Source organism: Ranitomeya imitator, chromosome 4, assembly GCF_032444005.1.
Source record: "Ranitomeya imitator isolate aRanImi1 chromosome 4, aRanImi1.pri, whole genome shotgun sequence".
Taxonomy (NCBI): Eukaryota; Metazoa; Chordata; class Amphibia; order Anura; family Dendrobatidae; genus Ranitomeya; species Ranitomeya imitator.
The window spans coordinates 639,034,731-639,062,531 of NC_091285.1; the positions used below are offsets into that span (position 1 = coordinate 639,034,731).

The 27,801-nt window shown below is 46.7% G+C and overlaps 1 protein-coding gene across 1 annotated transcript in view; it reads right to left on the reverse strand.

The window, feature by feature from the left end:
- Positions 1 to 229: 229 nt before the first annotated feature.
- LOC138674632 (uncharacterized) overlaps positions 230 to 27,801 on the reverse strand; it is an 82,645-nt gene continuing 55,073 nt past the window's right edge. The window contains exons 4-8 of the mRNA XM_069762448.1: positions 7,360 to 7,686; positions 6,249 to 6,491; positions 3,570 to 3,716; positions 2,437 to 2,543; positions 230 to 538 (exon numbers count right to left, since the gene is read on the reverse strand). Coding sequence (XP_069618549.1) covers positions 416 to 538; positions 2,437 to 2,543; positions 3,570 to 3,716; positions 6,249 to 6,491; positions 7,360 to 7,686 — 947 coding nt within the window. The 3' untranslated portion in view covers positions 230 to 415. The remainder of the gene's footprint in view (positions 539 to 2,436; positions 2,544 to 3,569; positions 3,717 to 6,248; positions 6,492 to 7,359; positions 7,687 to 27,801) is intronic.

Sequence of the window (27,801 nt, forward strand, 5' to 3'; positions counted from 1 at the left end):
TGCAGTACTTTGCTCTGCAAATCGGTACGCCTGCGCAGGAGCCGCGGCATGAAGTAAGGAAGAGGATGTCATTGCATAAAGATGGGAGGCGCCTGATCCCGACCGCGACACCCATCGGACCTCCCCCCCCCAGGTGAGCATAATAAAACCTTTTTTTCTTATCTTTCAGGTTACATTGGGGGGCTTATCTACAGCATTACAGAATGCTGTAGATAAGTCCCTAATGGCGGTGGCAGCAGCTTATATGTGAAAAAGTAGGTGACAGGTTCCCTTTAAAGAGAGGTGAGACTAGTCCAGCTTCATTTCGGCCTGGTTCTTTCCACACTGCTTTAGTCGATTGACAGGTCTCTCCCTATGTACACCCGGGTGCTCTGTGATCGATCTTCACAGCTCCCTGTGGCTGCATCACCAGCGATCACACTGTGGGTCCAAAGTCAATGTGACTGATCTTCTCCAGTGAACCATTTTTAGTTAATCTCAAACTACAATCCATGTCATCATTTCGCAGTCTAATTTCCATTTGTGGACTTTTCTTCCACTGCAAAGAGAATACAAATGCCAAATAAATGTCAAACAGGAGAATGTTCAAGGGTTTTATAAAGTGATTGCTAGGATATTCCATCACTTTTTGATTGATGGTTGATCGCCAATCAATTAAGTAACTACAAAATGCTATTTCTTAGTGGTCAGAGACTGCTCCTGCCAGCAATTCTGCAGCCTCTGCTGAGGCCTCGTTAACAGAGCAACAGCTTCTTTTCCGCCCTTCTCTGTTGACGGGGCGTGACTACTGACATCATACTGATTGACAGCCCTCTCTCCCACTGCCTGACTGCGAGAAGCCCACTGCCAATCAGCAGTCACCCCTGATGATGGCGCAACCTGGAAGAGGAAGAAATGCTTTATTGACATGGAGCAGCTGAATCACTGGCAGGAGCGGTCAAAAATCAATTTTTAGGCACATAACAAAGCAAAAAACATCCTGGATAATCTCTTTAAGGCCACGTTCACACGTTCAGTATTTGGTCAGTATTTTACATCAGTATTTTTCAGCCCAAACCAGCTTACACCTATCTCTGACAGCAGCAATTGGCTCTATCTCTGATTGCTGGCATTTAACCACTTAAAAGCTGCTGTCAGTTTCCGACAGTGGCATTTAAGTGTTGTGATCCCAATAGGAAGCCCGCTTAGGCACCCATCGCCCCTTTGTGACATGATCGTGGAGAACCAATGGGTATCGTGGCAGCTCCGTGCCTACTGAAGATCCCCATTGCCGTCACTTTTGTATTCTTAGATTATGATCCTGACTATGTACAGTCTATAGTACATGTAATTAAACTATCACAAACTCAAGACTGAATGAAACAAATAAACAGAAAGTAATAGAAAAAAGCTTTAAAATAAATGACATAATTAAAAAATAAAACAAACTGATTTGATTCACACCTCACCTTTTCCCAAGACAAAAAATAGAGAAATTTAAAAAAATAAACATATCCTGCATCACTACATCCATAAAGAACCAATCTGCAAAGTATGAAACTGTTCAACCTCGTATAGCAACTATTGCAAAGACACCAGATTTCTTGTTTTTTCATCTCTGCAACTTTCCCCAAAAATGTAATAAAAAGGATCAAACAATATGTACCGCAAAATGATACAAATAAAAACTACATAAAAAAATCAAATCTTCACGCAACTCAAAAGATGGAAAAATAAACAAGTAGGTTATGGATTTTAAAAAATGGTAACACAAACCAATTTTTTTAGAATTGTTTTGTTTTTTTTTACATTTTTTCAGTGCATTATATGATAAAGTGAAGGGTGTCTTTCAAAACTACAACTCGTCGCTCCTCAAAAATACAGCCCTTTAGTGCAACAAATAAAAATTGTCCGCAGCAGTAAGATATTAAATAACATGGTTCCATTGACTGTTAAGTCAGAAAAGTAAATTTAGAAATCTGTTGGATCAGTCCACAAGCGGGCAGAGAATTTTTCGTCTCTTCCTGGTCACCGGATGTGGGATGTTTTCTGGCAGCCTCTTTTTCACCGCAGTCTTATGTGGTCACTACGGCTCTTAAATGGAGAGGGTTCCTTCTTTGGATTTTCTGGGACCACACATGATCAATGATTTTAAAGAGATTGCCCTCACTTTATCATTGATGAACTGTCCTTGGAGTAGGTCATCAATGTCTGATTGGTCGGGGTCCGACATGCAGCACCCCCGCTGATCCGCAGTTCTTGGTGTTGGCGTTGACTGCTCAGTCTTCTGCAAATGAGCATTTCTGCATGGCGTCCGAGAACAGCGGGGGTGTCGGGTGTCTAATCTTGACCAAGCAGATATTGATGACCTATCCCAAGGACAGGACATCAATGATAAAGTAGTCAACAACATCTTTAACATATGAATCTTATAATAACAGTAATATAATAACTCACCAGCACTGCCAGAAGAATGATGGAAAACACTATGGCCACTGGTATGGTAATCAAAGCAAAGTGATGACGACTTCTGTAACCTCCGGAGTGGGGATCATCCATCTTGTCTGTAAAATAAAGAGAAGTCATCACTTTCCAATATACGGATGCATTTGCAGGACAGGAAATCACATCACAGAGCAATAACTACATACAAGGTGCACCGCCCTGTTACCCAGTCACATAGTGTATGGAGGCCTTACGTGATACTTCCAATAGTTGGCATAATATGTACTAAGCACTATAGCCACAAGAATAGGGGTCACAAGGTCCAGTGTGAATAAAATACTGCATGTGTGGACACTAGTCCATTCACTTCTACGGGAGTAGAAGCGCTCATGTGGGACCACCGTTAAATTCACTTCATTGAGGTTGGTCGTGCGTATGCATGACCACCCCTCTATTCACATCTATGGCTTTGTAAGAGCAGTAATGCTCATGCATAACTTATACTCATTTCGTTTTTTTTTCTTTGAATCCGCATGCTCGACCGCCACTCCATTCACTTCTATGGGATATGTAGTGAAAATGTGTGACTACTCCTCTATTCACTACTACTGGTCCATAGTAGTGCCCATGCGCCACCATCGCTCCATTCGTTTCAGTAAATCAGAAGCAGGGAATGGTCCCCAAATGCACCAAGGGTACACCAAAACCCCGTCACTTGCATGCAAATTATAAGGTATTTTCTCATGCACCATACCAGTAATAGGTGCAGTGCTAGTGTGCTTGTTATAGGGGCTAAGTCCCCCACAGCACTGTATTGTCCACTTAAAATGCATTTTGGTGGTGACGGACTCCCTCTAAGGCGCTGTCACATAATCTGTAAACGAGCCTTCACAAGAACACTTGTTCCCGTCGTTCGGCTGCCACGTTCTTATGTAAATCTACACACCCCCAAGCCATGAAGAAGTTTTCATAATAAAGGAACCTGTGTGCGAAGATTGGTGAGTGCCGCTGTCATTATTCTCCTTCTTATTACTTGTTCCCAATTATTGACTTTTACGTTTCACCAGGAGGTGCAGACTAGATTTTGTATAGCCCAGTAAAGTGAACACCAAAGACCAGAAATATCACAAGCATCACATTCCTACCTGACGGGATCAGGACACATATGTTAGTGATGTTTCTTGGGAGAATCGGCGTGCCATTACCAGTATGGCCTTCACTTTCACCCCATATCACTTTGGCTGTATTCAGGCGCATTATTTGATCACAACGACCGTGTGTTCCATTAAGGTCTAGAGATGAAGCAGAAACAGAAAGACGTGTAACAATAAGGAAATAAAAGCCTGTAAAACAAATGGTATAATGGGAAGACGGGTGCCAGGGCACTGCCCTACATATATGGGTCTGTCCTTACAAACTAACATTGCCCCTACAAACTGGCACACTATGCTTGAGGCAGAGAATGGTAATGCCCAGATGTCAAATTATTAATACTTTTCCAGGAGAAGTAACAAGGGGGACAACAACACACTTGAAAATGGACTTATCTTAAATAATTTAACTCCTTAGTGACATCTGCCATAGCCCATTTCATATAGTGCAGATGGCGGATGTGTTATATAACTGGTATATGAGAGTAACTACTGAGAACAAAGCTAGTTTGGTCACCTTTTGGCTCCCCATGACACGACGTTGGGGGTGCAATGGTGTTGACTTTGCAACCTTGGATTTGCCTTGACCATCCGTTTGCCTAGCCCTTTTTGTCATGGTCTGCTATCATCTTGGAATTCTGACCTTGGACTACGTCTTTGTCTCACCGCTTTGTCTATGACATACCCTCCTGGCTTTTGACCTCAGACCACTTGACTACCCATCATTACGGCTTGGCCATGAGCAGTGACTAGCGACACACCTTTTGATATATTTTCTGTATTTAACCTCCAATGGAGAGACTTGACTGTGAAACCGTTACCAAGGAAAAGTCAGAGACCATAGCAATGACATGGCCTTCCTGAGGGTCATGGTGGAGTTCTTTATTGCCTTCAACACCTGATTCGACACCTTTTCTATCTTTTCCCTTGAAAGGTGACTGGGAAGATTTGGAGTCTCAAGGGAACCAGTCTCAACTTTTTCAGGGTGAAAAGCCAACCCAGATTTGTTAAGGGTGTTCTGATACCTTTTGTAACAATTCACGGAGTCATTGATAAACCAAAGGAAAGGGCCCTGAGCTGAAAATGCCTGATCCTCTCATTGGCTAGATCCATTCTTAGGAACTTCTGATCTTCTGTGTGGATTAGAATATGATAATATGCATCCTGTAAGACTAGAATGATAATATAACAGCCCGGAAAGCTTAATGGTCGATTTTATAGTTTCCATGTTGAAAGGACTGATTTTTAGGAACTTGTTTAGCTTTTTTCAGGCTGATAACAGTCCTGTAGGAGGTGTCAGGTTTGCTTATCAGTAAAAGAGGAGAATAGAATGGAATCCCTCTCCTTCCTCTTCTACTGGATCCTCTATAAGGACTGATTTTTTTTTTACCACTTCCTGAATTTCCATTTCCAGGATTAATTGTCCCTCCCCGACCTCCAAGGGCCAGTACCACAGAACTGGGGAGGAATGCCAGAGTCATCACTCTTTCGGCAGTCTTAAACTGCATTTAAATGCCAGACCAGCCTGAACATCACCTCCTACCCCAATGGCTGCCTCCTCCAGACCTCTCCCAGAAGGACTGATGTGTCGAATGTCACCAGGGCATGCCACTACAGTACGCCCTGTGCATGCACAGACCCAGGGCGACACGGTAGCCAGCAGACACGCAGAGATGCTGCCTCCGCTTGCACTCCAGCCAAGCCCCAAATGGAGCCCCTGCGGCGCTTACAGACCCCGTACAATGGCTCAGCAGACCTCATGACCTCCTAGGCCACTGGGCAGGACCTTTTCTTTGGTCCGCACCTGACACTCTTTGTATAGGTTCCCCGTCAAGGACAAGAAAACAACTGATGCAAGGGAGAAGCACCGTGCTTTTATTCTGTAGGTTTCTTGTCCTTGATGGGTGGATCCCTTCTTGATCAGGTGGTGCTGTCAAGCTTGTTAGGAAAATTTAAAACATACTCTTGGTAGAGCAGTGAAAAAAAGATGGTCTTTAAAAATTAAAGTAATATATTAAAAAATATTTAGAATTGAGAGTCCTCAGTGGTTGATACCATTTAATGGCTAACTGAAAAGATGGTAACAAATTGCAAGCTTTCGAGACTACACAGGTCTCTTCATCAGGCAAAGACTAAAACAAATTCTGAAGAATCACATATTTATGCACAACAGCATTCTGTTGTGATGACCCCACATGGTCTGAGGGGCAAGTTCCTTAGTTGATGTAAAAAGACATAAATCCTTGTTCCTGAGGAACTTGCCCCTCAGACCATGTGAGGTCATCACAACAGAACAAGACCCCAATAAAACAATCCTTATCTAAGAACTGGCCCAATATTTATGGACATACCTGTTTATCACCCATGGTAATTCTGCTTCATGTCACCTGTCTTATCCATGGTTTTTCCCTTTTTTTTTCTATGCTGTTGTGCATAAATATGTGATTCTTCAGAATTTGTTTTAGTCTTTGCCTGATGAAGAGACCTGTGTAGTCTCGAAAGCTTGCAATTTGTTACCATCTTTTCAGTTAGCCATTAAAAGGTATCAACCACTGAGGACTCTCAATTCTAAATATTTTTCTATCTACTGGCTAACACGGTACCCAGATATATTTCTTTCCTGTAGTAATATATTCATGCTTTTATCGTATGGAAGTTATACCTAGGCCTTACCCCTTATTGGAGTAATAGATTTTCTATCTGAACTGACTAGATTAGAGACAGAGACCATGATGTCTTGAGTATAATTGTATGGAATAGTCAGTGTCCGGTTATCAGGGCTCAGCCAGCGTCGGTCTAGCAAATCTCTTCCATTCACTGTCCAGTTGAATGCCCCTGGGTCTTCAACAGGGAACACAGTGAAGGATATGGTTCTTTCTGTGTCATTATGGTACAGTTCCGCGATCCAGACAGGATCTATAGGTGGAGAAAGTTTCTAATTAGATTTTTGTTATATTCGCATAATGAACATATTGTACTGGCATATATCTATATCCCACAATGCTATGCCGATCTAGAAAATGGCATAATAGGCATTAGCCCCGAAAAGCCATTAGGTCCTTTATTTAGCACCCTCCTTATTAAAAGGAATCTACTGGAAAATAAATGTTTCTACTTGCAGTAAGAAGAGGATTGCACATTGCTTGTGATATACCTCCACATCTGTGGACCAAGACTGTCCTACAAAATTCATTAAGTCCACAGACTGGGCCACAAAATCAATTCAGACCCAAGACCAGGCCCCTAAAAATCAATTAGGTCACCGGCTCATCCCACACCCTCCCAAAAAAAGGAAAGAAAAAAAGAGTTTGGACCCCAGACTGGGCCCAGAAAATGTATTCAGACCGCCGGCCAAGTACCATAATCAACTCAGACTCCAGACTGTGCCCCTAATAATCAAATAACGATTTACCATAAATGTCTACAATGTGGATTCCTTTGGGACACGCAGATTTCTTCAGAACTATGCCATATGTATGTGTCATGAGACAACCTATAGATCAGCAATGGGCACTTAATGAAGCATATGTGACCATTGTTCCATTAAGGCTCCAGCCGTGTAGGAGACTTTGGACCCCTGTTCTCATGATCATTGGAGTTCCCAGCAGTCAGGCCCCCAGCTATTACACATCTATTTTGTTTGTTGAAGACAGAATACAAGGGACTCTTAGTTAGGAGTCTGCTGTATTCATGAGCCATATGTTCAGCCTTGCAGAGTAAAAGCAGTTTCCCCACAGTAAGAAGAGAAGAGACTTGTTATAGTGATCTGTTGATTCTCACTTACCCAAAACCCGAACTGTCACCCCTGACAATTTTTCGTTTTTTCCATTTCTGTTAGTACGCACCAGTGTATAGTATCCTTCATCGCTCCTGGTCACATTGTGTAAGGTGATGGATCCGGTGGTTTTATTGATGTCTCTCCTGTCCTCCCACCTGTGTGGTATCTGGGGGCTAGAATCACAGGGGATGTGGGCGGTCACACCGCCATATTGGAGCTTAAATACGCTGTTGAGTTCACAGGGACCAAAATGAAATGTCACATCTGAGGACCTCGCTATGTACTCGATTTTTTGGCTTCTGGACAAATTGATGCAGGTAAAAAGGAGAAGCACTGCAAAATACAAAACAAATATATATATATATTAACACATGCAGAAAAATCAGCAAATATAATATGCGTGCCCTCAGAGTTTATGACCAAATTTCTGAACTATGACTAGCATTGAGCCTATCCCTGTACATCTACAAGACAATAAATCACTGGACTCATAACTTTCAGGCTGGGGCTATGCGTCAATTTCGGCTGGGGCCAAAGACCAATGGCTGTTGCTGCTACTTCACAATGCAATACAAATGAATGGGGCCACACTGCGAGCTCAACAGGCCAGTCGGAAAAATATCAGACAAGGTTGGACTTATTGCGAATTGATTATCACAGTCACAATACTCTTGGGATCACCAAGGAATTTTTAGTCATGAGATAGCTGTATTGGTATCATTTAAAAATTGCACAGGACAATGGCAAAGTAGACTATCCCCAGGAGTGCGCTGGAGCTAGAGGGGTACATGCCCCCCAGGGTGGTCCCCAATCAGCCGTATAGGCTGTCTGCTGCATGAGAGCATGTGAACACGTGCTGGTCTGGGGTTGGCCGCAGCACAGTATTGCACACAGGGCCGGCGTCAGCACCCGGCACAGCGGGCAAATGCCGGGGCCCTGGGGAGAGAGGGGGGCCCACTCATGCTGTGATAGATACAGCTGGGAGAGCAGAGCAGGAGATAACATGCTCTCTCCGCCTACAAAGTCACTGCTGGCTGCGTTCTCTTAACCCCTATGTGCCAGCTCTGACATAAGCATCTTATCACTCAGTGAGTGCAGCCAGGCAGGCACACATAGGGGTTAAGAGAAGGCAGCCAGCGTGACATTGTTTGTGGGGGGAGAGAGCATGTTCTCTGCTCTGATCTCCGCCCCTGGCTGGCTGCCGTGCTGCTGAACTTATGAGGCAGATTCAGGAGGAGCTCCTAGTCCTACCAGTGCATGAGTGAGTGGCGCTGCTATATACTATGTGGGCTGCGCTGCTATATAATACGTGGGCTGCTATATGCTACGTGGGCTGCTATATACTACATGGGCTGCTATATACTACGTGGGCAGTGTTATATACTACATGGCTGTGTTTATATGCGATCATGAATTGGGGCATGTGTTAAAGGGGGGGGCCCACTGAGACTCTTTCGCCCGCGGCCCTCAAAAACCTGGAGCCGGCCCTGATTGCACACTCCCACGCGGAACATTGTGTGCGGCCACGTCTGCTTAAGTAACGTCACAGACCTAATAAGTCCGGGGTAGGCTCCTGTATTGTCGGCGGCTGCTCTATCAGACCGGATAAAGCACAGTGCACCATGCTTTACTACACTTTGTGTGTCTGTCTATACCGATTTATTCTTCTTGTTCAGCCCTATAGGCCACTATAAAAATCATTTCTGTAGTATAGATTTTACTTTAGCTTTTTAAGAAATTAGTTTTATTTTATATATTAATAAAGTCTCCTCAGTGCACCCCTAGTGTGGCCAAAGGCTCATTGCACCATTCCCCCCTCAGCATGCTGCGTGCTTCACATTAGCTTAAGTGACAGCGCTCACCTCCCCTGAACGAACGCTGCCTGAATTAAACTACTTGCGCTGTGTTTGCGCAATAACACTGCAGGAGGCCGAGGGCTGACACTGTACATTGCAGGAGTCCAGCCACAGTGTCAGTGTGTATGCGCTCTCATCCCTCTCTTCTCTCCTCTTTCATTCCTCTGAATCAGTCGCCCACTACTGTGCAACCTGTATGTAGTGAGTGGGTCATATAGACAGAACAGAGCAAGTGAGGGGCCCACGCAGACATTGAGTGCAATGTCACTTGGCTAGTGCAGTTTCAGGAACGTGCAGGGCTGGTGATTCAGTTTTGCCAGTGGATCGCCCCTCAAGGGCTGTGGGGTACTCGGTACCGGGCCCTGCGGTTCACAGGGGGATGTCACGGTGGCTGACTCGGTCCGTGGCCCTGGGACGTCCGGGTAAAAGGGAAAGGTCTTTAAAGGGGAAATGTTCATGACGCCACCTGTGGTATTCGGTCAGGGTGACCGACGCTGCTTAGGGGTCCGCTCGGGTGATGTTATGGCAGCTAGATGGTATACCTTCCCACAGGTGAAGTGTATCCCCAGGGCTTCCCGGTGTGTAGATGGTGAATGATGAATGGCGCAGTGAAGAACGAGGACACAGGGTTGCAGTCTCTTTAGCTTTACTGAAGACTTCAGCATCCACAGTCCAGGGCACCAGATCACAGGGCACTCAGAGTCCGGCCGGTTTGGAGGCAAGTCCAGAGCGCCCTTATCCAGGGGGAAATCAGTAGCCTTCCCTTGCGCTGCGGTGGTGTTGTCGCTTACTGCCTATGGCTTCACATAAGGTCCTCACAGATGCGATGATTCACTCTCTCTGTCCCCCATATAGGATAGGACAATACCCATATGACTGGTGACTTGAGCCTGTTTACAGGGTCTCTTAGATAACCCGGCTCTGTAGGTGTCACCGTGCCTCCTGGGTGTAGGTGCGGACAGGTAACCTCCAATTAGCTGTCCTGCTGGTCTCTGAAATAAGGCGTAGAGGTCCTTACTCCCTCGGTGTTCCAGCTACCGGGATTTTGCGCCTCAGAAGGAGACAGCTTGAGCGGGGCTGGTCCCCTTCTGGTATCCTCTCCTTTGCTTTGACTTACTTCACGCTGGCTGCAATACAATTCTGCCTTTCAATGTCTCTTTCTGGAAGCTGCAGCTCTGAGGGCATGCACAGCTCCTTTAACCTTCCATCCTCCTCAGACCTTGGTCTGAAACTAACAGAACTCCTCTCGGGAGCTCTGCCAGGAACTGAACTCACTTTCCCTACAGACTACCAGTTATATATATATATATATATATATATATATATATATATATATATAGGGAGTGTCCTAATAAATAGGAGCAGAAGCTCCCCCTGGTGGCCTGGAGTGTGAACTGTGTTGCATGTTTGTGATACCTGGATGCAGTTATCCTTCTTTGCCTCCAAACATAGCATCACTCTTCCCGAGAAGAAAGCAATACCACTGCGACAACCAGGACCCTGGAGAGCTGCACCAGTGCTTGTCCTGATTTTATAGTGGCTAGGTCTCCTGCAGGACTGTGTAAGTAGTTTAAATTGAATTTTGATGGTGACAGACCCCCTATATGCCAGGTATACCTTTTTGTAGTGCATGCAGTGCTTGTCTACACTCTTAAAGCTAATTATACATAATATCAGGTGTACTACATACGACCACAGTGTTTGGCTCTGCAAAACAGTGACACAAGTTTTGGCATTTTAGCCATTTACCAAAACATATTCCAGATACAGTTATATAATCAATATGTGTTTAAAGCGCAGACTCTCAGCTTTATTTATTCACGTCTTAATTGACATAAGAGTCTAGGGATTACAGCTCCTAAGGCCTACATTTCACTTTCCTGTTTCCAGTACGTGTGGTATCCTTTTTTTTAAAGGATACCACTTATATCCATTATAACCTATGGTGCTATGCTCACGTTCAAATTTTTACATGGATAGTGTGCCCTTGCAGCAGACATGAAGGTATAAATCACACAGATCATACAATAGTAGTCATGTGCTTCAGTTGAATCAATTTATATGCCACTAGAAAGAAGCAACAGCAAAACGCGCGTCGGGGTGAGGGGAGACAGTGTGCAGCTTTGCATATGTCCTGTTAGCCACGGCGACTATGCTGCTCTTTATATTGAATCCTCAGTTTTATTACCTTGGTTTAATATGTATTATCTTTTGTTCTTTACAAGCAAGGTTAGACTTTAAATGCATAACTATAGGCTGCAATAACAATTATAGGGCATGTATATCATTTGTAATATACATGTTTTTTTCACTGTTCTCCCCTCTTGTTTTGGTTCGAGGCACCTTTTTAAGAAATCTATATGTATGATTTTTATGTGGAAATAATAAAATATTGAATTTTAATGATTCTGTTTAATAATAACACTTCTTGATCTGTGTATGACAGGGGTGTCAAACTGCATTTCAAGAGGGCTGCAAACAGGTCATGTTTTCAGGATTTCCTTCCATTGCACAGGTGATAATTTAATCACCTGCAGAGAATGATTCCAGCACCGTGTGCAATGCTAAGGAAATCTTGAAAACACTCATGGTTTGAGGCCCTCGAGGAATGCAGTTTGACACCCCTGGTCTATGATTCACTGATCGTATGATCTGTGTGATTTATCCTATTATGGGATGTTGGCCCGTCCTGTAGGTGAGAGAGGGTGGTTTGGGTAGTATGTTAAACACATGAAGATATGTCGGTTTTCTTATGGCAGCACGGATGACAAGGCCCAATAAAGACTATGACTCCGTGAAAAACATGTACAGCAAATGGATGTGTGCCATCCATGGGCTGTATGTCTTTAACACTGTAAAGTGTAGGAGAAGATTTGTAATAATTTCTTTCTTTATAAATACTGCAAAAAGACACTGATGACAGACTGATGGTAAAAATGAACACATTGATGACATCACTACCATTCAAAATTCACCGAACTTAAGATTTGCCAAACTCCCGAACTCAAGATTCGCCGAACTCGAGATTCGCCAAACTCGAGGTTCGCCGAAGTCAAGATTCGACCAACTCAAGATTCGACCAACTCAAGATTCGACCAACTCAAGATTCGCCCAACTCGAGATCTCAAGATTCGCCGAACTCTAGATTTGCCGAACTCGAGATTCGCCGAACTCGAGGTTCGCTGAACTTGAGATTCGCCGAACTTGAGATTTGCCGAACTCGAGGTTCGCCAAACTCGAAGTTTGCCGAACTCGAGATTCGCCAAACTTGGGGTTCACTGAACTCGAGAACTCAAGATTCGCCGAACTTAAGATTCGCCCAACTCATGATTCGCCCAACTCAAGATTCGCCCAACTCAAGATTCGCCCAACTCAAGATTCGCCCAACTCAAGATTCGCCCAACTCAAGATTCGCCCAACTCAAGATTCGCCCAACTCAAGATTCGCCCAACTCAAGATTCGCCCAACTCGAGGTTCGCCGAACTCGAGATTCGCCAAACTCGAGGTTCGCTGAACTCGAGATCTTAAGATTCGCCGAACTCGAGTTTCGCCGAACTCGAGGTTCGCCGAACTCGAGATTCGCTGAACTCGAGGTTCGCTGAACTTGAGATTTGCCAAACTCGAGGTTCGCCGAACTTGAAGTTTGCCGAACTTGAGATTCGCCGAACTCGGTGTTCACCGAACTCAAGATTCACCGAAATCGAGGTTCACTGAACTCGAGAACTTAAGATTCGCCCAACTCATGATTTGCCCAACTCAAGATTCACCGAACTCGAGGTTCGCCCAACTCGAAGTTTGCCAAACTTGGGGTTCACTGAACTCGAGAACTCAAGATTCGCCGAACTTAAGATTCGCCCAACTCATGATTCGCCCAACTCATGATTCTCCCAACTCATGATTCGCCCAACTCAAGATTCGCCCAACTCAAGATTCGCCCAACTCAAGATTCGCCCAACTCAAGATTCGCCCAACTCAAGATTCGCCCAACTCGAGGTTCGCCGAACTCGAGATTCGCCGAACTCGTGATTCGCCGAACTCGAGGTTCGCCGAACTTGAGATTCGCTGAACTCAAGTTTCGCCGCCGAACTCAAAAAGGATAAATGATCCTTTACCCTTTTAGAATTACAGCTATACAGTTTAATGCTACATACCTGTGGATACCAGTTGCATTCTGTAGTCTTCTCCACTCCACTCCTCTTTGTAAATGTGAAGATCACTGCCCTCAGTGCATAACTGCAGCTGGTTTTATTCTCAAAATATGCCCTCCCACTGCTGGTGTCATTGCCTGAAGGAAGTTGTAACAGTTTCCCAACAACTGGTGTAGTGTGTCTTTGTGTCTTCAGATAGCAAGAGAATTTGTTCTCTAGTGCCACCTCTTGGGAGTAGGAAGTCTTCTACTTCTACTTCAATTCTTTAATGAGCCTTCCCACATGACATGGAATAAGAACCCAAACCAGGCACTCTATTTGTAGTCACAAGTTTTCTTTAGTGCAAAACAATAGGTCTAATCTGCATTCCTCGAGGGCTGCAAACAGGTCATGTTTTCAGGATTTCCTTGCATTGCACAGGTGATAATTTAATCACCTGCAGAGAATGATTCCAGCACCGTGTGCAATGCTAAAGAAATCTTGAAAACACTCATGGTTTGAGGCCCTCGAGGAATGCAGTTTGACACCCCTGGTCTATGATTCACTGATCGTATGATCTGTGTGATTTATCCTATTATGGGATGTTGGCCCGCCCTTTAGGTGAGAGAGGGTGGTTTGGGTAGTATGTTAAACACATGAAGATTTGTCGGTTTTCTTATGGCAGCACGGATGACAAGGCCCAATAAAGACTATGACTCCGTGAAAAACATGTACAGCAAATGGATGTGTGCCATCCATGGGCTGTATGTCTTTAACACTGTAAAGTGTAGGAGAAGATTTGTAATAATTTTTTTCTTTATAAATACTGCAAAAAGACACTGATGACAGACTGATGGTAAAAATGAACACATTGATGACATCACTACCATTCAAAATTCACCGAACTTAAGATTTGCCAAACTCCCGAACTCAAGATTCGCCGATCTCGAGGCTCGCTGAAATCGAGAACTCAAGATTCGCCCAACTCGAGATTCGCCCAACTCGAGATTCGCCCAACTCGAGATTTTCCCAACTCGAGATTCGCCCAACTCGAGATTCGCCCAACTCGAGATTCGCCCAACTCGAGATTCGGCCAACTCGAGATTCGCCCAACTCGAGATTCGCCCAACTCGAGATTCGCCCAACTCGAGATTCGCCCAACTCAAGATTCGTCCAACTCAAGATTCGCCCAACTCAAGATTCGCCCAACTCAAGATTTGCGGAACCTAAGATTCGCCCAACTCAAGATTCACCGAACTCGAGATTCGCCGAACTTGAGATTCGCCCAACTCAAGATTCGCCCAACTCAAGATTCGCCCAACTCAAGATTCGCCCAACTCAAGATTCGCCCAACTCAAGATTCGCCCAACTCAAGATTCGCCCAACTCAAGATTCGCCCAACTCAAGATTCGCCCAACTCAAGATTCGCCCAACTCAAGATTTGCGGAACCTAAGATTCGCCCAACTCAAGATTCACTGAACTCGAGATTCGCCGAACTCGAGGTTCGCTGAATTCGAGAACTCAAGATTTGCCAAACTCGAGATTTGCCGAACTTGAGATTCTCCGAACTCGAGATTCGCCGAACTTAAGATTCGCCCAACTCATGATTTGCCCAACTCGAGGTTCGCCCAACTCAAGATTCGCCCAACTCAAGATTCGCCCAACTCAAGATTTGCGAACCTAAGATTCGCCCAACTCAAGATTCACTGAACTCGAGATTCGCCGAACTCGAGGTTCGCTGAATTCGAGAACTCAAGATTCGCCAAACTCGAGGTTCACTGAACTCGAGAACTCAAGATTCGCCAAACTCGAGATTCGCCGAACTTGAGATTCTCTGAACTCGAGATTCGCCGAACTCGAGATTCGCCGAACTCGAGGTTCACTGAATTCGAGAACTCAAGATTCGCCAAACTCGAGATTCGCCGAACTCATGATTTGCCCAACTCGAGGTTCGCCCAACTCGAGGTTCGCCCAACTCGAGATTTGCGGAACCTAAGATTCGCCCAACTCAAGATTCGCCGAACTCGAGGTTCGCCGAACTCGAGATTCGCCGAACTCGGGGTTCGCCGAACTCGAGGTTCGCTGAACTCGAGAACTCGAGGTTCGCCGAACTTGGGGTTCTCTGAAGTCGAGATTCGCCGAACTCGAGGTTCGCCGAACTCGAGATTCGCCGAACTCGGGGTTCGCCGAACTCGTGATTCGCCGAACTCGAGGTTCGCTGAACTCGTGATTCGCCGAACTCGAGGTTCGCTGAACTCGAGAACTCGAGGTTCGCCGAACTTGGGGTTTGCTGAACTCGAGATTCGCCGAACTCGAGGTTCGCCGAACTCGAGATTCGCCGAACTCGGGGTTCGCCGAACTTGAGATTCGCCGAACTCGAGATTCGCCGAACTCGAGATTTGCCGAACTCGGGGTTCACCGAACTTGAGATTCGCCGAACTCGAGATTCGTCGAACTCGAGGCTCGCCGAACTCGAGATTCACCGAACTTGAGATTCGCCAAACTCATGATTCGCCGAACTCAAGATTCGCCGAACCTAAGATTTGCCCAACTCAAGATTCGTCGAACTCAAGATTCGCCAAACTCGAGTTTCACTGAACTCGAGAACTCAAGATTCGCCGAACTCGAGGTTCGCTGAACTTGAGATTTGCCGAACTTGAGATTCGCCAAACTCAGGGTTCGCCAAACTCAGGGTTCGCCGAACTCAGGGTTCGCCGAACTCGAGAACTCAAAATTTGCCGAACTCGAGATTCGCTGAACTTAAGATTCGCCCAACTCATGATTCGCCGAACTCGGGGTTCGCCGAACTCGAGATTCGACGAACTCGAGATTCGCCAAACTCGGGGTTCACCGAACTCGAGATTCGACGAACTCGGGGTTCGCCAAACTCGGGGTTCGCCGAACTCGAGGTTCGCTGAACTTGGGGTTTGCCGAAGTCGAGATTCGCCGAACTCAAGGTTCGCCGAACTCGAGATTCGCCGAACTCGGGGTTCGCCGAACTCGAGATTCGCCGAACTCGAGGTTCGCCGAACTCGAGGTTCGCCGAACTCGGGGTTCGCCGAACTCGAGGTTCGCCGAACTCGAGGTTCGCCGAACTTGAGATTCGCTGAACTCAAGTTTCGCCGCCGAAATCAAAAAGGATAAATGATCCTTTACCCTTTTAGAATTACAGCTGTACAGTTTAATGCTACACACCTGTGGATACCAGTTGCATTCTGTAGTCTTCTCCACTCCACTCCTCTTTGTAAACGTGAAGATCACTGCCCTCAGTGCATAACTGCAGCTGGTTTTATTCTCAAAATATGCCCTCCCACTGCTGGTGTCATTGCCTGAAGGAAGTTGTAACAGTTTCCCAACAACTGGTGTAGTGTGTCTTTGTGTCTTCAGATAGCAAGAGAATTTGTTCTCTAGTGCCACCTCTTGGAAGTAGGAAGTCTTCTACTTCTACTTCAATTCTTTAATGAGCCTTCCCACATGACATGGAATAAGAACCCAAATCAGGCACTCTATTTGTAGTCACAAGTTTTCTTTAGAGCAAAACAATAGGTCTGATCTGCATTCCTCGAGGGCTGCAAACAGGTCATGTTTTCAGGATTTCCTTGCATTGCACAGGTGATAATTTAATCACCTGCAGAGAATGATTCCAGCACCGTGTGCAATGCTAAGGAAATCTTGAAAACACTCATGGTTTGAGGCCCTCGAGGAATGCAGTTTGACACCCCTGGTCTATGATTCACTGATCGTATGATCTGTGTGATTTATCCTATTATGGGATGTTGGCCCGTCCTGTAGGTGAGAGAGGGTGGTTTGGGTAGTATGTTAAACACATGAAGATATGTCGGTTTTCTTATGGCAGCACGGATGACAAGGCCCAATAAAGACTATGACTCCGTGAAAAACATGTACAGCAAATGGATGTGTGCCATCCATGGGCTGTATGTCTTTAACACTGTAAAGTGTAGGAGAAGATTTGTAATAATTTCTTTCTTTATAAATACTGCAAAAAGACACTGATGACAGACTGATGGTAAAAATGAACACATTGATGACATCACTACCATTCAAAATTCACCGAACTTAAGATTTGCCAAACTCCCGAACTCAAGATTCGCCGAACTCGAGATTCGCCAAACTCGAGGTTCGCCGAAGTCAAGATTCGACCAACTCAAGATTCGACCAACTCAAGATTCGACCAACTCAAGATTCGCCCAACTCGAGATCTCAAGATTCGCCGAACTCTAGATTTGCCGAACTCGAGATTCGCCGAACTCGAGGTTCGCTGAACTTGAGATTCGCCGAACTTGAGATTTGCCGAACTCGAGGTTCGCCAAACTCGAAGTTTGCCGAACTCGAGATTCGCCAAACTTGGGGTTCACTGAACTCGAGAACTCAAGATTCGCCGAACTTAAGATTCGCCCAACTCATGATTCGCCCAACTCAAGATTCGCCCAACTCAAGATTCGCCCAACTCAAGATTCGCCCAACTCAAGATTCGCCCAACTCAAGATTCGCCCAACTCAAGATTCGCCCAACTCAAGATTCGCCCAACTCAAGATTCGCCCAACTCGAGGTTCGCCGAACTCGAGATTCGCCAAACTCGAGGTTCGCTGAACTCGAGATCTTAAGATTCGCCGAACTCGAGTTTCGCCGAACTCGAGGTTCGCCGAACTCGAGATTCGCTGAACTCGAGGTTCGCTGAACTTGAGATTTGCCAAACTCGAGGTTCGCCGAACTTGAAGTTTGCCGAACTTGAGATTCGCCGAACTCGGTGTTCACCGAACTCAAGATTCACCGAAATCGAGGTTCACTGAACTCGAGAACTTAAGATTCGCCCAACTCATGATTTGCCCAACTCAAGATTCACCGAACTCGAGGTTCGCCCAACTCGAAGTTTGCCAAACTTGGGGTTCACTGAACTCGAGAACTCAAGATTCGCCGAACTTAAGATTCGCCCAACTCATGATTCGCCCAACTCATGATTCGCCCAACTCATGATTCGCCCAACTCAAGATTCGCCCAACTCAAGATTCGCCCAACTCAAGATTCGCCCAACTCAAGATTCGCCCAACTCAAGATTCGCCCAACTCGAGGTTCGCCGAACTCGAGATTCGCCGAACTCGTGATTCGCCGAACTCGAGGTTCGCCGAACTTGAGATTCGCTGAACTCAAGTTTCGCCGCCGAACTCAAAAAGGATAAATGATCCTTTACCCTTTTAGAATTACAGCTATACAGTTTAATGCTACATACCTGTGGATACCAGTTGCATTCTGTAGTCTTCTCCACTCCACTCCTCTTTGTAAATGTGAAGATCACTGCCCTCAGTGCATAACTGCAGCTGGTTTTATTCTCAAAATATGCCCTCCCACTGCTGGTGTCATTGCCTGAAGGAAGTTGTAACAGTTTCCCAACAACTGGTGTAGTGTGTCTTTGTGTCTTCAGATAGCAAGAGAATTTGTTCTCTAGTGCCACCTCTTGGGAGTAGGAAGTCTTCTACTTCTACTTCAATTCTTTAATGAGCCTTCCCACATGACATGGAATAAGAACCCAAACCAGGCACTCTATTTGTAGTCACAAGTTTTCTTTAGTGCAAAACAATAGGTCTAATCTGCATTCCTCGAGGGCTGCAAACAGGTCATGTTTTCAGGATTTCCTTGCATTGCACAGGTGATAATTTAATCACCTGCAGAGAATGATTCCAGCACCGTGTGCAATGCTAAAGAAATCTTGAAAACACTCATGGTTTGAGGCCCTCGAGGAATGCAGTTTGACACCCCTGGTCTATGATTCACTGATCGTATGATCTGTGTGATTTATCCTATTATGGGATGTTGGCCCGCCCTTTAGGTGAGAGAGGGTGGTTTGGGTAGTATGTTAAACACATGAAGATTTGTCGGTTTTCTTATGGCAGCACGGATGACAAGGCCCAATAAAGACTATGACTCCGTGAAAAACATGTACAGCAAATGGATGTGTGTCATCCATGGGCTGTATGTCTTTAACACTGTAAAGTGTAGGAGAAGATTTGTAATAATTTTTTTCTTTATAAATACTGCAAAAAGACACTGATGACAGACTGATGGTAAAAATGAACACATTGATGACATCACTACCATTCAAAATTCACCGAACTTAAGATTTGCCAAACTCCCGAACTCAAGATTCGCCGATCTCGAGGCTCGCTGAAATCGAGAACTCAAGATTCGCCCAACTCGAGATTCGCCCAACTCGAGATTCGCCCAACTCGAGATTTTCCCAACTCGAGATTCGCCCAACTCGAGATTCGCCCAACTCGAGATTCGCCCAACTCGAGATTCGGCCAACTCGAGATTCGCCCAACTCGAGATTCGCCCAACTCGAGATTCGCCCAACTCAAGATTCGTCCAACTCAAGATTCGCCCAACTCAAGATTCGCCCAACTCAAGATTTGCGGAACCTAAGATTCGCCCAACTCAAGATTCACCGAACTCGAGATTCGCCGAACTTGAGATTCGCCCAACTCAAGATTCGCCCAACTCAAGATTCGCCCAACTCAAGATTCGCCCAACTCAAGATTCGCCCAACTCAAGATTCGCCCAACTCAAGATTCGCCCAACTCAAGATTCGCCCAACTCAAGATTCGCCCAACTCAAGATTTGCGGAACCTAAGATTCGCCCAACTCAAGATTCACTGAACTCGAGATTCGCCGAACTCGAGGTTCGCTGAATTCGAGAACTCAAGATTTGCCAAACTCGAGATTTGCCGAACTTGAGATTCTCCGAACTCGAGATTCGCCGAACTTAAGATTCGCCCAACTCATGATTTGCCCAACTCGAGGTTCGCCCAACTCAAGATTCGCCCAACTCAAGATTCGCCCAACTCAAGATTTGCGAACCTAAGATTCGCCCAACTCAAGATTCACTGAACTCGAGATTCGCCGAACTCGAGGTTCGCTGAATTCGAGAACTCAAGATTCGCCAAACTCGAGGTTCACTGAACTCGAGAACTCAAGATTCGCCAAACTCGAGATTCGCCGAACTTGAGATTCTCTGAACTCGAGATTCGCCGAACTCGAGATTCGCCGAACTCGAGGTTCACTGAATTCGAGAACTCAAGATTCGCCAAACTCGAGATTCGCCGAACTCATGATTTGCCCAACTCGAGGTTCGCCCAACTCGAGGTTCGCCCAACTCGAGATTTGCGGAACCTAAGATTCGCCCAACTCAAGATTCGCCGAACTCGAGGTTCGCCGAACTCGAGATTCGCCGAACTCGGGGTTCGCCGAACTCGAGGTTCGCTGAACTCGAGAACTCGAGGTTCGCCGAACTTGGGGTTCTCTGAAGTCGAGATTCGCCGAACTCGAGGTTCGCCGAACTCGAGATTCGCCGAACTCGGGGTTCGCCGAACTCGTGATTCGCCGAACTCGAGGTTCGCTGAACTCGTGATTTGCCGAACTCGAGGTTCGCTGAACTCGAGAACTCGAGGTTCGCCGAACTTGGGGTTTGCTGAACTCGAGATTCGCCGAACTCGAGGTTCGCCGAACTCGAGATTCGCCGAACTCGGGGTTCGCCGAACTTGAGATTCGCCGAACTCGAGATTCGGCGAACTCGAGGTTCGCCGAACTCGAGGTTTGCCGAACTCGAGATTCGCCCAACTCGAGGTTCGCCCAACTCAAGATTCGCCCAACTCAAGATTCGCCCAACTCAAGATTTGCGGAACCTAAGATTCGCCCAACTCAAGATTCACTGAACTCGAGATTCGCCGAACTCGAGGTTCGCTGAATTCTAGAACTCAAGATTCGCCAAACTCGAGATTCGCCGAACTTGAGATTCTCCGAACTCGAGATTCGCCGAACTTGAGATTCGCCGAACTCGAGATACGCCGAATTCGAGATTCCCCGAACTCGAGATTCACTGAACTTGAGATTCGCCAAACTCAGGGTTCGCCGAACTCGAGATTCGCCGAACTCGAGGTTCGCTGAACTCAAGAACTCAAGATTCGCCGAACTCGAGATTCGCCGAACTCGAGGTTCGCTGAACTGAAGAACTCAAGATATGCCGAACTTGAGATTTGCCGAACTCGGGGTTCGCCGAACTCGAGGATCGCTGACCTCAAGAACTCAAGATTCGCCGAACTCGAGATTCGCCGAACTCGAGATTCGCCGAACTCGAGGTTCGCTGAATTCGAGAACTCAAGATTCGCCAAACTCGAGGTTCACTGAACTTAAGATTTACCGAAGTCGAGATTCGCCAAACTTAAGATTCGCCCAACTCAAGATTCGCCCAACTCAAGATTCGCCCAACTCAAGATTCGCGGAACCTAAGATTCGCCCAACGCAAGATTCACCGAACTCGAGATTTGCCGAACTCGAGGTTCGCTGAACTCGAGAACTCAAGATTCACCGAACTCGAGGTTCGCCCAACTCGAGATTCGCCCAACTCGAGATTCGCCCAACTCGAGATTCGCCCAACTCGAGATTCGCCCAACTCAAGATTCGCCCAACTCAAGATTCGCCCAACTCAAGATTCGCCCAACTCAAGATTCGCCCAACTCATGATTTGCCCAACTCAAGATTCGCCCAACTCGAGGTTCGCCCAACTCGAGATTCGCCCAACTCAAGATTCGCCCAACTCAAGATTCGCCCAACTCAAGATTCGCCCAACTCAAGATTCGCCCAACTCAAGATTCGCCCAACTCAAGATTCGCCCAACTCAAGATTTGCGGAACCTAAGATTCGCCCAACTCAAGATTCACCGAACTCGAGTTTCGCCGAACTCGAGGTTCGCCGAACTCGAGATTCGCTGAACTCGAGGTTCGCTGAACTTGAGCTTTGCCAAACTCGAGGTTCGCCGAACTTGAAGTTTGCCGAACTTGAGATTCGCCGAACTCGGGGTTCACCGAACTCAAGATTCACCGAAATCGAGGTTCACTGAACTCGAGAACTTAAGATTCGCCCAACTCATGATTTGCCCAACTCAAGATTCACCGAACTCGAGGTTCGCCCAACTCAAGATTCGCCCAACTCAAGATTCGCCCAACTCAAGATTCGCCCAACTCAAGATTCGCCCAACTCAAGATTCGCCCAACTCAAGATTCGCCCAACTCAAGATTCGCCCAACTCAAGATTCGCCCAACTCAAGATTCGCCCAACTCAAGATTCGCCCAACTCAAGATTCGCCCAACTCGAGGTTCGCCGAACTCGAGATTCGCCGAACTCGGGGTTCGCCGAACTCGAGATTCGCCGAACTCGAGATTCGCCGAACTTGAGGTTCGCCGAACTCGAGGTTCGCCGAACTTGGGGTTCGCCGAACTCGAGATTCGCCGAACTGGATGTTCGCCAAACTCAAGATTCGCGTAGAAGGACGTAGATCTGGGTATTTATTATGATGGAATATAGGCTGAACTGGATGGACAAATGTCTTTTTTTGGCCTTACTAACTATGTTACTATGTTACTATGTTACTATGAGATTCGCCGAACTTGGGGTTCGCCGAACTCGTGATTCGCCGAACTCGAGGTTAGCTGAACTCGAGAACTCAAGATTCGCCGAACTTGGGGTTCGCTGAAGTCGAGATTCACCGAACTCGAGGTTCGCCGAACTCGTGATTCGCCGAACTCGAGATTCTCCGAACTCGAGATTCGCCGAACTCGATATTCGCCGAACTCGGGGTTTGCCGAACTCGTGATTCGCCGAACTCGAGGTTCGCCGAACTTGAGATTCGCTGAACTCAAGTTTCGCCGCCGAACTCAAAAAGGATAAATGATCCTTTACCCTTTTAGAATTACAGCTATACAGTTTAATGCTACATACCTGTGGATACCAGTTGCATTCTGTAGTCTTCTCCACTCCACTCCTCTTTGTAAATGTGAAGATCACTGCCCTCAGTGCATAACTGCAGCTGGTTTTATTCTCAAAATATGCCCTCCCACTGCTGGTGTCATTGCCTGAAGGAAGTTGTAACAGTTTCCCAACAACTGGTGTAGTGTGTCTTTGTGTCTTCAGATAGCAAGAGAATTTGTTCTCTAGTGCCACCTCTTGGGAGTAGGAAGTCTTCTACTTCTACTTCAATTCTTTAATGAGCCTTCCCACATGACATGGAATAAGAACCCAAACCAGGCACTCTATTTGTAGTCACAAGTTTTCTTTAGTGCAAAACAATAGGTCTGATCTGCATTCCTCGAGGGCTGCAAACAGGTCATGTTTTCAGGATTTCCTTGCATTGCACAGGTGATAATTTAATCACCTGCAGAGAATGATTCCAGCACCGTGTGCAATGCTAAAGAAATCTTGAAAACACTCATGGTTTGAGGCCCTCGAGGAATGCAGTTTGACACCCCTGGTCTATGATTCACTGATCGTATGATCTGTGTGATTTATCCTATTATGGGATGTTGGCCCGCCCTTTAGGTGAGAGAGGGTGGTTTGGGTAGTATGTTAAACACATGAAGATTTGTCGGTTTTCTTATGGCAGCACGGATGACAAGGCCCAATAAAGACTATGACTCCGTGAAAAACATGTACAGCAAATGGATGTGTGCCATCCATGGGCTGTATGTCTTTAACACTGTAAAGTGTAGGAGAAGATTTGTAATAATTTCTTTCTTTATAAATACTGCAAAAAGACACTGATGACAGACTGATGGTAAAAATGAACACATTGATGACATCACTACCATTCAAAATTCACCGAACTTAAGATTTGCCAAACTCCCGAACTCAAGATTCGCCGATCTCGAGGCTCGCTGAAATCGAGAACTCAAGATTCGCCCAAATCGAGATTCGCCCAAATCGAGATTCGCCCAACTCGAGATTTTCCCAACTCGAGATTCGCCCAACTCGAGATTCGCCCAACTCGAGATTCGCCCAACTCAAGATTCGCCCAACTCAAGATTCACCGAACTCAAGATTCACCGAACTCAAGATTCGCCGAACTCAAGATTCGCCGAACTCGAGGTTCACTGAATTCGAGAACTCAAGATTCGCCAAACTCGAGGTTCACTGAACTCGAGAACTCAAGATTCGCCGAACTCGAGATTCGCCAAACTTAAGATTCGCCCAACTCATGATTTGCCCAACTCAAGATTCGCCCAACTCGAGGTTCGCCCAACTCAAGATTCGCCCAACTCAAGATTCGCCCAACTCAAGATTCGCCCAACTCAAGATTCGCCCAACTCAAGATTCGCCCAACTCAAGATTCGCCCAACTCAAGATTCGCCCAACTCAAGATTTGCGGAACCTAAGATTCGCCCAACTCAAGATTCACTGAACTCGAGATTCGCCGAACTCGAGGTTCGCTGAATTCGAGAACTCAAGATTCGCCAAACTCGAGATTCGCCGAACTTGAGATTATCCGAACTCGAGATTCGCCGAACTCGAGATTCACTGAACTTGAGATTCGCCAAACTCAGGGTTCGCCGAACTCGAGATTCGCCGAACTCGAGGTTCGCTGAACTCAAGAACTCAAGATTCGCCGAACTCGAGATTCGCCGAACTCGAGGTTCGCTGAACTGAAGAACTCAAGATATGCCGAACTTGAGATTTGCCGAACTCGGGGTTCGCCGAACTCGAGGATCGCTGACCTCAAGAACTCAAGATTCGCCAAACTCGAGGTTCGCTGAACTGAAGAACTCAAGATATGCCGAACTCGAGATATGCCGAACTTGAGATTTGCCGAACTCGAGATTCGCCGAACTCGAGGTTCGCTGAATTCGAGAACTCAAGATTCGCCAAACTCGAGGTTCACTGAACTCGAGAACTCAAGATTCGCCGAACTCGAGATTCGCCGAACTTAAGATTCACCGAACTGGAGGTTCGCCCAACTCAAGATTCACCGAACTCAAGATTTACCGAAGTCGAGATTCGCCCAACTCAAGATTCACCGAACTCGAGATTCGCCGAACTCGAGGTTCGCTGAACTCGAGAACTCAAGATTCACCGAACTCGAGATTCGCCAAACTCGAGGTTCGCTGAACTCGAGAACTCAAGATTCACCGAACTCGAGATTCGCCGAACTTAAGATTCGCCCAACTCATGATTTGCCCAACTCAAGATTCGCCCAACTCGAGGTTCGCCCAACTCGAGATTCGCCGAACTCAAGGTTCGCTGAACTGAACAACTCAAGATTCGCCGAACTCGAGATTCGCCGAACTTGAGGTTCGCTGAACTAGGGGTTCGCCGAACTCGAGGTTCGCTGACCTCAAGAACTCAAGATTCGCCGAACTCGAGATTCGCCGAACTTGAGATTCGCCGAACTCGGGGTTCGCCGAACTCGAGATTCGCCGAACTCGAGGTTCGCCGAACTCGAGGTTTGCCGAACTCGAGATTCACTGAACTTGAGATTCGCCAAACTCAGGGTTCGCCGAACTCGAGATTCGCCGAACTCAAGGTTCGCTGAACTGAACAACTCAAGATTCGCCGAACTTGAGATTCGCCCAACTCAGGGTTCGCCCAACTCAAGGTTCGCCCAACTCAAGATTCGACCAACTCAAGATTCGCCCAACTCGAGGTTCGCTGAACTCAAGAACTCAAGATTCGCCGAACTCAAGATTCGCCGAACTCAAGATTCGCCGAACTCAAGATTCGCCCAACTCAAGATTCGCCCAACTCAAGATTCGCCCAACTCAAGATTCGCCCAACTCAAGATTCGCCCAACTCAAGATTCGCCCAACTCAAGATTCGCCCAACTCAAGATTCGCCCAACTCAAGATTCGCCCAACTCAAGATTCGCCCAACTCAAGATTCGCCCAACTCAAGATTCGCCCAACTCAAGATTCGCCCAACTCAAGATTCGCCCAACTCAAGATTCGCCCAACTCAAGATTCGCCCAACTCAAGATTCGCCCAACTCAAGATTCGCCCAACTCAAGATTCGCCCAACTCAAGATTCGCCCAACTCAAGATTCGCCCAACTCAAGATTCGCCCAACTCAAGATTCGCCCAACTCAAGATTCGCCCAACTCGAGATTCGCCAAACTCGAGGTTCGCTGAACTCAAGAACTCAAGATTCGCCCAACTCAAGATTCGCCCAACTCAAGATTCGCCCAACTCAAGATTCGCCCAACTCAAGATTCGCCCAACTCAAGATTCGCCCAACTCGAGGTTCGCTGAACTGAACAACTCAAGATTCGCCGAACTCGAGATTCGCCGAACTTGAGATTCGCCGAACTCGGGGTTCGCCGAACTCGAGATTTGCCGAACTAGGGGTTCGCCGAATTCGAGGTTCGCTGACCTCAAGAACTCAAGATTCGCCGAACTCGAGATTCGCCGAACTCGAGATTCGCCGAACTCGAGGTTCGCCGAACTCGAGATTCACTGAACTTGAGATTCGCCGAACTTGAGATTCGCCAAACTCAGGGTTCGCTGAACTCTAGATTCGCCGAACTCGAGGTTCGCTGAGCTCAAGAACTCAAGATTCGCCGAACTCGAGGTTCGCTGAACTCAAGAACTCAAGATTCGCCCAACTCAAGATTCGCCCAACTCAAGATTCGCCCAACTCAAGATTCGCCCAACTCAAGATTCGCCCAACTCAAGATTCGCCCAACTCAAGATTCGCCCAACTCAAGATTCGCCGAACTCGAGGTTCGCTGAACTCGAGATCTCAAGATTCGCCGAACTCGAGATTCGCCGAACTCGAGATTCGCCAAACTCGAGATTCGCCAAACTCGAGATTTGCCAAACTCGAGGTTCGCCAAACTCGAGGTTCGCCAAACTCGAGGTTCGCTGAACTCGAGAACTCAAGATTCGCTGAACTCGAGAATCGCCGAACTCGAGGTTCGCTGAACTCGAGATCTCAAGATTCGCCGAACTCGAGAATCGCCGAACTCGAGATTCACTGAACTCGAGATCTCAAGATTCGCCGAACTCGAGATTCGCCGAACTCGAGATTCACTGAACTTGAGATTCGCCAAACTCAGGGTTCGCCGAACTCGAGATTCGCCGAACTCGAGGTTCGCTGAACTCAAGAACTCAAGATTCGCCGAACTCGAGATTCGCCGAACTCGAGGTTCGCTGAACTGAAGAACTCAAGATATGCCGAACTTGAGATTTGCCGAACTCGGGGTTCGCCGAACTCGAGGATCGCTGACCTCAAGAACTCAAGATTCGCCAAACTCGAGGTTCGCTGAACTGAAGAACTCAAGATATGCCGAACTCGAGATATGCCGAACTTGAGATTTGCCGAACTCGAGATTCGCCGAACTCGAGGTTCGCTGAATTCGAGAACTCAAGATTCGCCAAACTCGAGGTTCACTGAACTCGAGAACTCAAGATTCGCCGAACTCGAGATTCGCCGAACTTAAGATTCACCGAACTGGAGGTTCGCCCAACTCAAGATTCACCGAACTCAAGATTTACCGAAGTCGAGATTCGCCCAACTCAAGATTCACCGAACTCGAGATTCGCCGAACTCGAGGTTCGCTGAACTCGAGAACTCAAGATTCACCGAACTCGAGATTCGCCAAACTCGAGGTTCGCTGAACTCGAGAACT